This window comes from Phalacrocorax carbo, chromosome 3 (assembly GCF_963921805.1).
Source record: "Phalacrocorax carbo chromosome 3, bPhaCar2.1, whole genome shotgun sequence".
Lineage (NCBI taxonomy): Eukaryota > Metazoa > Chordata > Aves > Suliformes > Phalacrocoracidae > Phalacrocorax > Phalacrocorax carbo.
Genome location: NC_087515.1, coordinates 103,074,351 through 103,088,455, shown reverse-complemented (window position 1 = coordinate 103,088,455; position 14,105 = coordinate 103,074,351). Strand labels below are relative to the sequence as shown.

General features: G+C 47.2%; 1 protein-coding gene and 1 long non-coding RNA gene across 4 annotated transcripts in view; one reads left to right on the top strand and one right to left on the bottom strand.

Annotated features, from left to right (window-relative positions):
• Window positions 1-10,590, bottom strand: part of ELOVL5 (ELOVL fatty acid elongase 5) — a 38,288-nt gene extending 27,698 nt beyond the window's left edge. The window contains exon 1 of one of the 3 annotated variants that reach the window (XM_064447909.1): window positions 10,503-10,590. Coding sequence is in view for 1 of the 3 variants with exons in the window: in XM_064447908.1 (XP_064303978.1) it covers window positions 9,577-9,616 (40 nt within the window). In the remaining 2 variants the exon portion in view is untranslated. Of the gene's footprint in view, window positions 1-9,576; window positions 9,710-10,300; window positions 10,349-10,502 lie in introns of those variants that run through there. The other 2 variants (XM_064447910.1, XM_064447908.1) reach the window with 2 other exon arrangements.
• Window positions 10,591-10,605: 15 nt separating this feature from the next.
• LOC135312662 (uncharacterized) lies at window positions 10,606-11,497 on the top strand. Its single transcript, XR_010372324.1, has 2 exons — window positions 10,606-10,728; window positions 11,147-11,497. It is a non-coding gene; the product is annotated as an uncharacterized LOC135312662 (long non-coding RNA).
• Window positions 11,498-14,105: the final 2,608 nt, after the last annotated feature.

Genomic DNA, 14,105 nt, shown 5'->3' with positions numbered 1-14,105 from the left:
ACCTTGACAATAGAGGGGAAGCATCCCATACCCCCTTTAATTCTCATCCTTAAAGCATGTTATACTGTAAGATTTGAGACACACCTTGAGTGCAGTAGCCTAATACTAAATTTCAATGGGAAGTTTGATTTTCTGATAACACCAAACATTTTTACTTGATGCCCAAAGCTTATAATTAAATTCGTTATATGAGAAAAACACATTGCTAGATAATTAGAAAGTGATTTACACATGGAAAATAAAACTTTCTCCTTTACTATGCTGCTTGCAGCAAAGTAAAAACCTAACTTACAGTGTATTTTATAAGTGCTTGTATTTTGCACGGAGTGAAAGACAGGAAAGAATTAAGTTGCTTTCATCAGCCACACTTGTAAAGCAACTCTCAGAGCACTGGGCAAAAGCCACGTTTTTTCACCTCTACAGTAAAACTGTGCACATCTATTATACGGGTGGTAATATATTAAAAGTTGCTCGCTCAGCAGGTAAACTCAAACTTTACATTCTGAGTGCACCTTTTTCTTATAGGGTTTGAACAGACTGTGTAGAATACAGAATGACGCTTCAGGCAATGAAACTGCTTATTCACGTTGGCAGCTCTCCGAAAGTTTCCCCCTCCGGAATCTTGCCACCACCACGGCTCTATTTTTACTCCATGCCAAAAGCAAAACATGCTTTTGTGAAAAAAAACTCTTTCATGAACCAATTTTTCAAATATCAAAAGACAATTCCAGTAGCTGGAGGCTATTTTTCCACAATGTTTTTATCTCCCTGGAATACAAGTCCTCCGCAGAGACGTGTCATCTCTAAAATAAACAGCAGCAAAGGGACTCTTAATTTCAATAGACCTGTTATTCTGGACCAGGGAAGCTAAATGCCCAAGTTCATGGCCTCACACAGGAACTGGTATGTGGTGGAGAAACAGAGGCAGGAAAAAAATAAGTAAACCAGATTTGGTTAATATTCTGCTCTCACATTAATGACTGACAGCTTAGGTGGGGATTTGGAAGGGGTCTTGACAGAGCGATGCTGCTCTAAGGAGGGACGTGTCAGAGCTGCTGATGGCTGATTAGGGCTCCTTCATCAGTTCAGCCCAAAACCCAGCCCTGCTCCTCTGTTCTGCAAAATAACCTCCCAGGGCACCAGGTGAATAAGCTTTTAAAAGGCAAAGCCTGAAAAATAGATACAGAGAGAAATATGAAAGTGAGAAAAGGAACAGCAAGGAAAAAAAACAAGTGGGGAGAGGGGTGGAAAACCCTTTAACTCCACTGCTGAGCTCCTTCACACATGCAGTTGACAATTCACTTAAAGGCCCCATCACTGTAGGTTCAAAGACGTTCACCTCCTCCCAAGGCCATACATCTCTCCTTGGGAGGCAACACAGCACTAAAGGATGTAAAGCACTCGCTCTGAGATGATAATTTTTCATACACTGTAACCAGTGGTTAAAACCTGGCGACATCTCCATCTTCAACAAGTGCATCCTTCAGGACTCAAATCTGTATTTTAACAGCTTCCTAAACATATATTTTAAAACACAAAGCCAGTTCCCACAAACATTTAGAAAACTGAACTGTGCTATATGCAACTGATACCCATGTTGGTGCATCGTTTGAGCCAGACGTGTTTTGTGAAACCAAGAAGTCTTCAGCCTGCGCAACTGGAAATTCATTATGGCTCTGCAATTGCTCAGCTAGAGTTTAGATTTTAATATCTTATCTAAATGAGCTCTGCACTGAATTCAGAAGGAACGAGCCAATTAGACGGACTTCAAAAATGAGAGAAAAACCTTTGAAAACAACATTAGCGGTCCCTTCCTGTACCTTAATGCAACCACTTAGTGGTGATAGAACAAGAAATCAATACAAAGAAGTACCAAAGGATGATATTTTTTCTTCTACAAGGCATGCCAGACATGCAGCCTGCTTTTGCTTGCTTCAAAGGAAGTTGACAATGGTTTTGAAAGGGCAGAAGGGTAGGGAAGTTAGAGGTTCCAGGAACGTGTCAAGTAAAAGTAGAAGACCAAGTATAGCCTCTGGAGAATTACTTGGGAACCTAACAAAGGCTGTAAAACCCGAGGACAGAGCTACAACCATTTAAAACTGTCGTGCAAGTGGTCCCAACACCGCCATTGGCTCTGAAAATGGCTTACGCCCATGCAAAATTTTTACCTATAATCAAGTAGAGGCAGCAGCAGCAGCTCATGTATTAGGCAGGGCAATGATCTACACTGAAACATGGTAGCCTTTCTGTGACTACCTGTATTTATTTTTTTTTTTTTCCTCCTCATTTTAAACTGAGCAGACGAGGTTTGCCAAACTTGTCCTCATGATGTTTTGAGTCATCATTTTGAGAATCATCTCCTAGCCAAACAATAGGGAGAACCTTTGACTTAAATAACAATAACTAAACCTTTAACCGGTTAGGAGGATGACATTCTCCAATGTTCAACATCGCCTTGCCCTTTAGAAAACGAAACTTGCAAAACCTCAAAACCTCCTCAAAGTACTCATCGCTGACTTGCTTAGTGCCATCTCTCTCCATCTCTATGTAATGGGTCTGCCACCCTTTATATGGCTGATGTTCCCTCACACTTGTGTTTTTCTCTAGCCCTTATGCTGTGTTTTAGCCTCTTGCAGAAGGTGATGGGGACACCCACCCAAAATTTCCCAGCCCATGGTCAAGTCTGGCGGCCGGAGCCAGGCAAGCCCAGCCACCTCTGCTGCACCTGGAGCAAACGAGAGGCTGCAGAGGCAACCGTGCTGTACACTGTGCCTTCTGGGTAGCATGCAAGTCAGAATTCAATAAAATATGAAAAACCTGCTCAAATCTTTTGCAAGAGACTTTTCTGCTTAAGGTTGTTAAAGAGGCAGAGAAAAATCTGTAAGTGGCCAGGCCTGTTGGGCTAGCAGCTTACTTTTTGTCACTGTATCACATATGTTAATTTAAAAAATTCTGAACTGCATTAACAAATGCAGGTATTTTCCCCATTAATGAGGCTTCATGCATGCAATAGTCAGGCTCAGAAGACTAATGTAAAGCTTAACAACACGCTGAAAGGCCACTGTGAACTGAGGGACAAATATTTGATGCAAGGGATAAATGCACAACCCTAATTTCGGACAAAGAGCTGAGAACTTGCACCAGGTCACAGGGTCTGTAATCAGCTAAGAGCAACCTCTCCACACCAGTACTGCACAAGAGAAATGAAGCACCAAACCGGAATCAGACATTCACCATAAGCATCTGCTGCCCTGCAATCCAGATAAGCATATACATAAAAATGCAAGCACAACTAACTGTGATTGTGTCCTTCAAAGCCAAATCCAGATTCCTGTGATTCTACCAACATTGTCCTGCAGCTACCACGTGAGGTCTTGCTCAAAAGCCTGCGAGCAGCCACGTGAATGAACTGACACATAGATGCTTTTCAGTAAGCACACGTGCCATGCACCCCAACTCGCACGCCATTTGAACTTCGGCATGCAAAAAGGTTTCATGAGTTTCATTTTCTGAAGGGCAGGGCAATGCTGAACATTGGAGAATGTCATCCTCCTAACTGGTTAAAGGTTTAATTATTGTCACTTAAGTCAAAGGTTCTCCCTACTGTTTGGCTAGGAGATGATTCTCAAAATGATGATTCAAAAAACATCAGCATTTTTAAAAGCCACCTGGGAGTTGGAGATAATCCTACAGGAAAAGGTTAACAGAAGCTTTCTGATTAAAATATGTATATAGAAATAGCATATCTGAGGGGAATCCTATAAAGATTAAGGTATAAAGGTCTGTAGTTTCCCAAAGTTTCATCATCTCAAGTGAAACCAAACCTTAGGACACAGGACCAGCTCAAGAACTAGACCCCTATTTTGACAACTGATAAAGTAGTGTACAAGTAGATTTCTTTTGCTCATTTCTAAAAGCTTCAAGCCCTGATTTGATCTTCAAGACCTCTATCTGAATACAGATGCCATGGTTTTAAGCCAGCACAGGCAGAGGAGCTCCTCTGCCAAGCTGCAGTCTGCTCCAAACCCGCCACCATACAGCATCTAAGGGAAGAAGGCATTTTCCCATAACTAGCACTTGCTAGGGGCTCCTTAGCCAACAAGGGCACAGCAGAAACAATGCCTTAATCTTAAAGCTTCCCAGCAAGTTTGTAACTGCAAAGTCAGGGGAGGAAAAAAAAGAAGTAAAAAAGAAAAAAAAGAGCAAAACAGGCAGCAATGCAAACGTGCATGCTTATGAATTAATTAGCTAAAAGTATGGCCTAAAACCATAAGATACTTTGAGGTGTATTCAGTTTAATAAACTAAATTATTCTGCAAATTAATACTTGTTAGTTTTCATCTAACAATGGTAACAGCCTTAAGAACCATGACACCAACAGAAACGTCAATCAGCACACATATGCCTTAAAAGCTGGAGTTTTACTTGAAATCAAGGCTATGTCCTTTTTGAAATCAAGTCTATGTAGTACAGCAGAGAGCCTGAACTTGCACATAGGAAGAAAGCAATTACCCTCCAGTCCCAGCAAAGACAGGCAGCAAGAAGAGAAAGAGTATTCTCAAGGTCACAGAGGAAGAAGAGCACTTCCAAGTGATAACAGAAGAGGGATATTCCCTTTGTTCAAATCGCTGACCCAGTGTCTCAAAGGGTAGGGTTACATAGGGATCAAAGAGCAGGGGAGAATTTTAAAAAACAGGAAAAAAAAATGTTTATTCCCTGTTTACTGTAGCTTTGCACAAGCAAGTTTTTTATCCTGTAAACATCAGTGCAACTCAGCGCATTTAGTCATCACCTACAGCATCTCACTTGGCAGGCAAACGTTCTGTATGAAGCTTTGACACGGAGGTCAATTAAATCCAGACAACTTTAGCATAAATTCAGGTTTGTGGAAGATTTTTATATTTCTACCTGCTCAGTATGCTGTTGGTCATCAACATAGTTATCGTTAATTAAGTACAACCTCTACAGCCAATAATGCTTTAATAAGGGCATGCAAAGTACCCAGATGCAATGGGATGCTGAGACCAGCTCTGAATTCACATCACTGAGTTAAGCATAAGTAGCATGCATCTGTAAAATCTCTACACCTGGTAAGGGCATTTATTAGACTGTCATTGTGCTTTCTAAATGCTCGATGCTTTGTGTTTCATATGAGTCAACCATTTCATCAAGGAAATTAAATAATTCTCCAATGCATTGAACACAGCAGGAAAGCATTTACCAACCACATACTTTGTACAAGTTTGCTCTTGTGCTTTTATTTACCCTGTAAGATAACGTGTCCTAAATGCCAAAACACAGAGAAACCAAGGCAATAAATTTTAAGAGATTCATTTCATTAAACATATCCAGGAGAGAGCCACTGCATACACAGTCCACAGCAACCCTACAAGTTATCTCCATAGTAAGACTGCAGGCAATATTTATTTGATTCGTCAGTCAAAAAAACCAATCCAGGTCACTGTCTGCAATACCTTTATCAAACAGAGATATAACTGCTGTTCTGTCAGACCCAGGGAAACAGGTTTCAGTGCCCTCAGGAACCCAGATATAAACCACTTTTACCGAACAGCACTTAGGAGCTCCAGGGATGTCAGCCTAAGCGATGCCCTCTTAACCGTATTGCTGCAATACCGAATTTAAACAGCCTTATGAAAGGCCATAGCAAAGCAATTTGAACTGGAAGCATGTTTTTAAACAGACTAACTTCTATGTAATCCAGTGATTATCCTTTTGATTTTTTTCTTGTGTGTGATTTTCCATCTAAGGCAAAAAGTGTTTCCAATGCTAGCATGCATAAACCATTTGGATTGCAGGCACCTTCTGTATTTTCAACACATTTTAGAATCACAAAACAAATTAGCAACTACATTGCGCATGACAAAGCGGCTACACATTACGAGGATTATTGTCAGTTTTGTGAAGTGTTTGGATGCACAGAGAGAAGTGTGCTCTGACTGGCATGCAGTAAGCACCAATTTCTTACGTCTGTATATATTCAAACAGCTTTCAAAAGCAGATGTTGCATCCTGGAAGAACATAATTTTGTTTGAACAGCTTTGTAGATCTCACCCCTGTAAGACTAATTTCAGACATGGCAATGAAAGAAGGTAACAGACGAAGACCGAGATTAAGAGGAGAAAATGAGCAAGAGCAAGTTGTTCAGTTACGCAGGGGAGGCTATACCAAACAGCACCATCACCTACACATGCCTTCATGACCTATACAAAGAGCTGCCAAATCTAAGAGGAGCTTTAGTAGCTTTGAAGAGGCAACAGAGTTTGCTTGTGACCCATCTCAAGACACTCTGCTGCTCGTGGGAGGAAAAAATTACAAGAAATAATAGGTAGAAGTATTTGTGGCTCTCCTCCTCAGCAGTGAAAGAGCACCCCTGCCTCAACTTGTGAGAAGTCAGAGAACAAACCTTCAATATATGGAATAAAAACCCTGCACCACCAAGAGCCCATTTGCTCCAAAAAGCTTTCTGAGTCCAAAGAAGCTTCTCCAACACAACCCATCCCAGGAGACAACTCTGCATGTGGCACGGGAGCTCTGGCTTCTTGCCGCGGCGGCAGGAACCCCTGGCCAGGCAGCAAGCAGAGCACTGCTGAAGCCATCTCCTGTGCTGGCAGCAAGGTGATGCCCAAAATGCCACCAAGCCCACCCTCCTGCTGATTGCTGCCCCACACCACCACACTGCTCCCACCCAGCCCATCGGGCAGCCGCAGGCAGGAGCAAGGACAAACACTCGTCGGTGACATCCTTTCAGTGCTAGTTCCTAGAGGGACAGCAGGGACAACAGGACACAGAGGCATGACACTGCTCTAACATGGACCCGTATGCAATTGCTGTTTTGCTCCAAGATTTGTCTCAGGTGGGACGCAGATGGCATTAATTGGGGCACTTGCTTCATCTGCGTCCGAGCAAGGACTGCTGAGGCCTCTAGAAGACGCGCATTTTAAGCTGTGGGCACCACCACCTTGATCTGATGGGTGGGGTTTTTCCCTGAGCTCAGCAGAAACAGAAGTGTTTGATGTTGCAACGTTTGCTGTCCAAAAAAAGAGGAAGGTGAAGGAATGAGGTCTGCTCAGTACTTGAGAGCGTTTAACCAATTACCAGCTGAATATCACTTACAAGGAATGTCCCTTGCTCCCCAAGGGGCAGCTCTGGATCACTCTCAGCACCAGGCTTTCCACCTGTGGCTGCAGGACTTGTGCACCAGGTCAACCTGAAATCCTAAAATATGGGCAGTTCCACCATCATTCCAAAAACCTGAATCCTCAAACATATTTCCAAAAATCCTAGCAAGTCGCAAAAGAATGAGCAATTAAAGGTGCTGCCCAGAGGCCTGATGGATTTACGGTATTTCCAATTTACATGTTTTTTGTTACATTAATCATATCTCCTCCAAGTTAATTCCTCTTGTAAACAACACAAAATGAAGGTCAGCAGAGAAAGAAGAGATTAGACTAGAGAATTCAAAATATTTTATTTCAACTGACTGTACTAAAGGCGAGGAATGCAACAAGAGGAATTCTTGCTCAGAAATTTAAAGACAACATCAGCTTACTAAAAATACTGTAATAAGTATACCTAGAGACTGGTCAGACAGCACATAAACTAAGTATCCTTAACAATGCTATATTTCTGTACCAAATATGCATGAGTTTTAGTCAAAGACACTTCATTTGATCAGCTGCTGGTATGTAAAAGATACTAAACCACACAAAGTGCAATCGCTTTTTAAAGAGCACAGCAAGGCAAACAGACCAACAGCCAGGCTCTTCCCCTTCTTACAAGACAAAGCTCCATGGCATATTAATTTCACTGCTGCTCTCTCTGGTTGCATTTGAATGCTAAAATACAGGAGGCTTAAGTTAGATCACTTACGATAAATTCACTTAGCTACTTACGCATAAAAAGCACAACAAAGTCCCTAAGGGCTTCCAGCCCGCATTTCATATGTAACATGTACCTTGCACAAAATTAAGTAAAATCAAGCAAAATCAAGCAAAATTCTCACGTCTTTTAACGCCCTTTACCCACATCAGCTGGCAACAGCATCTCTGAGGGCAAACCCGCTCCTGACTTCAGCAAACTCAGCATGATGATCACTTTCATCTGCTCCTCAGTTCATGAAAAGCTGGAAAGGGATTTCCACCCAGCTGAGCCCAGCCGTCTCCAGGAACCACAAGCTTTCAAGGAAAATCCTCAATCTGTGCGTGCAAGTACAGCTCCCCCCAGGCAGAGTACGTACGTGCCTTGGCTATTCGCTGCTCTGAAAAGAGATTATGGCTAGTGCACCCCAAATACATAAACACTTTTATAAGAAACTCCAGCTTTCATTGCTGAACAGCATCAGATGACCGTGAGTGCCACAGGCACACTCCCTGACGCAGCTTCAACTTCTGTTAAGCAGCGGTGAGGACACATGGGTATGTATCCCTAGCTATGGAGTTTTCTAACAGCAGAGGAAAATCTCAGGCTGCAACTACACCGAAGAAACGAGGAGGGCTTAGAGTAAAATATCAGAGTTCTATTGCAAAACTCTTCAGTGTTATTCACAAGATCATATTAAAACCAAATAAATCCCCTCCTTCTATGCTAGCAGCTTAATACTGATGCAGCAACACCGCTAGCCCGCATCTACAACTTGACAGCTGCAAAACCCTCCACCCAGCCAGGGCCACCAGCAATAATTTAAGCCGACCGCTTATGGCAGGCCCGCAGCTGCCAGGTCCCCGGCAGAGAGCTGCTTTTGCAGATATAACCTCACCCTGGAAGCGATCTGGCCCAAAACTCCAGTGAACGGCTGTGCCACCACCAGAGATGCCTGCATGCTTGCCCTCCTCTGTTTTCAACTGCAGGGTGTGTTTCCATTTACATAGAGCGGTTTTGGAAACTTCCTGCTTGGAAGCATCCTAACTGCAGCCGTGCCCCTGCCTTGTTTTCCCTCGTCGTCGCTAGCAGCAGGCTGAGCTCTTTGCTCACGTTTTTCACCGTGGTCCCAAATGCCACAGCCCCAGACATCACCCAAAGCACTGGGAATAGAAATTAGCCATACGGGGCACTGCCGTTCAAGCGTGGAGCGGGCAACACACCCAGCTGCTGGAGGGAGAAACGCCTCTTGTCATCTGCCGCGAACCCTTCTTGCTGAGCAAGCCAAGGTTTTACTATTCCTGCCCAGGTCTGCAAAACTGGCCTTCTGTCTGCAGATTTCGAGCACGGATCTGTGCGGAAAGCTCTCCGGAGTCGGATCCTCAGCTGCCGTGTTCCCTGGGAGGTGGGGGGGGGCGGTGGGAGGAGGGCAGAAAAGCAGCCAGGGCAGGCAGGGAAGGAGAAAACACTTAAATCGCCTAGGACATACTCCGCATAACCCTGAGTGTTGCCAACCTCTAATGCTGCTGATGCCCGAGGCTTTCCAGGAGATGGAAGGGAGATAAAAGCAAAGTCGTAAAGTTTTTAAGAAAGTCGCTGCACACGCGACTGACATGGTGACACGTTTCTATCGCGTGCCCTTCCTTTTCTACTTATTTCCTAATTTAAAAACACCTAGATTTTGAAACGGGTAGGCACCTTTTAGAAGCACTGCACATCTCCACGGCGCTGGTTCCATGTGGCGCCTGCCCCGTCCCGCAGGCAAACCCAGGAATTACCGTACCAGCGGTTCCATTTCTAAACCAGCAACGCGGTCAGGGGCAGCGAGCAGGAGTACGGCCTCAGGGAAGGAGAAGAAGAAGGAGAAGAAGAAAGAAGAAGCAGCAGAACTGTTCCGTCCGGAGCCTGCAAGCCCCCTCTCCAGGGGGCTGCTCCCGCCCGGTCCAGCATCTCCACCGGCGGGGCCGGGGGCGCAGCGTGCCCACCCACCTCGCGTGGTGATGCACACGCACAACCGCAGGGGTAGGGGGGACGGGGTCAGGGATGGGTTTTTTGTTGTTTGGAGCCGTAGCGGCGCTCAGCCCCCCCCCGCCGACCTCCCTGGGGAGGCAGCACACGGCCCAGGGCCGCTTCCCCGCCGTTAAACGCAGCCGGGGGGGGGGGGGGGGGGGTCCCCCCCTTTCCTGCCCGTATTTTCCCTCCCGACTCCGCGCTCCGCCACGGCAGAAGGGGCCGCCGCCGCCCGGGGATGCAGTAGCCATGGCAATGCCAGATTGCATCATGCTCTTGACTAACTGCACCGGGAAAAGACGCTCCCGGAGAGAGCCCCGGCCCTTCCGCCGCCCCGTCCCGTCCCATCCCTCGCTCCCCCGGCCCGCCAGCCCGCCCGCCCGCCGCTGCCGGCCGCGGCCCCGCCGCTCACCGCCGCGCCCCGAGCCCGCCGCCGCACTTGTTGCGCGTCCCGCGGAGCGGCGCCCCCCGCCTGCCCCCCTCCCTTCCCCTCCTCCTCCTCCTCCTCCTCCTCCTCCAGGCGCGGGCGGCCGCGCCGCATCCCGCCGCCGGGCGAGGAGCCCGGGCGTTGTCCTCCGTCCCTCCCTCCCGCCCGCCCGGGGCTGCGGCCCTACCTGGCGGCGGCGGTGCTGGGGGCGGCGGGCGGGCACCGGCCGGCTCTGTCACGCTGCGGCGCCGCGGGGGCGGGGCCGGGGGCGGGCGCGGGGCGGGGGGGTCCCGCCCCCCAGCCGGCCGTGGGCTGACTGTGACGTAACAGTGGTGCGGGGGGCTAACGGGCAGCGGAGGAGGGGTGTGCTATGACGTCACGGCCGCCGGGAGCCAATCGGGCGGGCGCGGAAGGTTCGCGAGCAGGGTGGGGGGATCGCGCTGCGCGGGGGCTGAGGCGAGGGCAGCGCCGGCACCTCGGGCCGGCGGCTGCGGGAGGGGGGTGCGAGCCCCCGCGGCGGGTCCGGCCCCGCGCCCGCTCGTGGGGGCGGGAGGGAACACCGAGCGGGGATTCGTCAGGGGAGGGTTTTCCAGCCCAGGCGGTGGGAGCAGGAGGCGCCCGTGAAAAACAGCCTGGGATCATGTAATTAAAGACCATCACAATGAGATGAGCCACATGCCTTTGTTAAAGGCCGCAGGCAAACGCAAGTTGATCTGTTTCTGTTGTGAGGAATGGGCTTTGCAACACTAAAACGTCCTTGGATATAAGTTCTGGGTGCGATAAATACATAGAGTTTGAACTCGGTCATGTAAGTTTTGTTGCATAATTTAGATGCATACGCTGAGCCTGTCCCCACAGTGTGGGATGTCTGAGGAAGGAATCTCAAAGTATCCTCCGTGGCTCCTCTTCAACAACCGGGACGCTCAGCTGCGGAGGTCCCCTGTACCCGCTCCAGGTGCTTCATTACCGTGACAGCCTAACGGGGAATAGCGAGGGAGCCTTGGCGTTAGCACGGCCTGCGTGAAGAAAGCGGTTTGCTTCGTTCCCTCTCTCACATAGTCCTTTGTGCTGGAAGATGACCTTTTAATTTTATTTCCCCTCCCCCCGAAGAGTTTTTTCCGTCTCTTTGCTAATTAAATGAAAATGTTACACAAATAAAGAGCAGCTTTGCTTTGGAAAGGAGAGGAGTCGAGCAGCAATTTGCACGGCTTTTATTTAAGATCAAATACCTGCACTCAATGGGAAGCAGTTAGCAATTTTGGAAAGCTGGAGGAAAAAGGGTTTCCTGGAGCTCCCTCTGCAGCTGTAGAAGGCAGCCGTGCAGGAGGAGCCATCGAGGCTAACCGTGCCAACCCAGCATCCAGGAGCTTCTCCAGGGTAGTAATAATGCTGGTCCCACCTCCACGGTCGTTTAGCAGGAGCAGCGTGTTGCAACCTCACCTAACCTGGGTGAAGCTCAGCGTGCAAACAGTCCCCAGGGGTGATGCCAGGCTGTAAACAGGCAGCGCGATAACGAGGCATGTTTGCCCAGCGGGATCAGAAATTATCTGCCTGAAGTTCTACTGGGACAAGAAAGAAATCTCCCCCCAATGTAGACATTGTGGCTATGCCATGGTTTTTTGTTTAATCTTCTTTCTTTATCATAGTAAGATGTTAATAGGACTGCTTTTTGGTCTGGGTTGTTGTTTTTTTTTTTCTTTTTATATTTAAAAAGCCCATGTCTCCATTTCCATTTCTCTTTGAAGGAGCAAACCCCAGTATGATTTTTGTCTGTGTGATTTGAGGCTTTGTAGCAGTTCTCAGTAAGTATGAGCACTCACAACTCGCCCTGCCTGTGTGTTTTTTTACACTTTGGAAAAAAAAACCTGAAAGCCAGCACAACCCTCGAGCGAGCGTACGCCCTTCTGAAGGCCCTTTGCCCAGGTTTGTGTTTTGGATGTTCCTGAGGCATCCCTTCTCATTTGAGGGGAGTCAAGCAATCTTGCTACTAACAACATCAATGGAATAAGGCACAAATTCCGTTTTTTCTCACCTGAGCTAAAATGTCATGAGTTCATTGAAATGTGACCAGCATTAGGTCCTTTCTTCACATCTGTAAATCTGAACTTGACTTTTAAATGTGCTTTAAATAAAGTTGCTTCCCAACGAGTGTACACATTTGTTTCCATGGTTTATTGATGAGAGATGATTGCACTGAGTGTTACTTTCACCACCAAAACAGCTTTCTAAATCTGGAAGATGCTTAAATAATTAAGACGCAACCTGGTGGCTTAAAAATAAAAAAGTAAGAGCCCTTTGCAACTTCAGATGCAAAAAGGGATGGAGCGTAGGCAGAGAGGCGGGTGGTAGCTGCGAAGCGAGTGGCACCCCGTGCAGGAGAGGGATGTGCTGCTGCCGGGTACCCGCACCGTGTCCTGCCCTGCCCGCACAGTGCCAGCAGGCAGGGCAGCATGCCCCAAGCCCACCAGAGGCTGGCACAGACCTGCTTCGGCTCCCTCCACCATGATGCTGGCTCTTCTCACTTGGCAGTGGGGTTTTCACGAGGCTCTGAATGCCCAGGGTATGAAGCAGCTGGCACTGGAGAGGGGGGGCGCAACTGCTGATGGGGGAAAGGATGAATCTGGGTGGGACTTTGGCTTTGCTGGCCTGGCTCCAGCGTGAGACTCCCTGCCTGCCTGCTGAGCTGCCGGTTCTTCCCTCTCCTGGCCTCTGCAAAGTGCTCATGCTGTTATCAGTCAGAGAACAAGAGCAAGGTCACAGTGTGGGAAGTGTCATTTCAGAATTACCCATTTGGGAGAACTAAGCAAACAATGTCAAAGGTTTTGGCATTTAACGAGGGGCAGAGGTTGGCCAATGTCATTGTGGGCTGCAGATGTGCTGAGTCTCAGCATTGTACCTGTCCTCTCGGAGCATCGGCAAGTTTGTCAAGTGAGAAGATGTCGCCATTGACCTCTCCACTGAGCACTGATGAAATTGCTGCTGGTATATTTGCTCAGGATGGGCTTCAGAGACCTCATTATCAGAGTGGGATCAATGAGGCTGGAGTTCAGAGAAGGGCCAATTAAACTTTATTAGGGAATTTAGACAGAAAGATTGCTAGAACAGGTTTAAAATAAATTATACCTTGCATTTCATTTTTACCTGTGTCTCATGACTATTGTAATCCTGCTTTTCGAGAAAGAAGAGGCAGAAAGAATTTGAGCACTGGGGAAAGCTGAGCCCTAAGTGACCCAGCCTAGGTAGCAGCAGCAGCAGCAGCAGCAGCAGAGGTGACAAGAGGCCTCAGCAGATATGGTCTTCCTCACCAAATCGATGGTGAGCAAAGGGAAGAGGTTAGATGCTAGCGTTTTGGGAGTATGGGTAGGAGAAGAACAGCTGGAACAACTGAAAGTGGAGTGAAGAGTCAGTGGGGGCACAGGGGAGACAACAGAGTTTGGAGTAGAAGGTCCATCAATGTGGTGTTTGAAATTAGCCTGTATAAAGCACGGAAGTGTGCGTTGCAGGGAAACGAGCCTGAATGGTCTTCTTTTGGGGGAGGGAGGTGAGCTACCAAAGCTGTCTTCTTTTTAAAAAATCTATTAGAAATCCTAGCTACGCCTGTTTAGTAGTGGTTCATCATACACACTGTAATGAACAGGTCCTTGTTTTGATTAGGAAAAAAATAATTCAGTTTTTCCAGAAATGAATTAACAAATTGATTAGAATAAATAACCATCATTTGCCACTCAGTCATCTTAACGGGGATTTTCAGTTCTGCCTTGGCCTCCCTCCAGGCTGACTGCGGCACCTC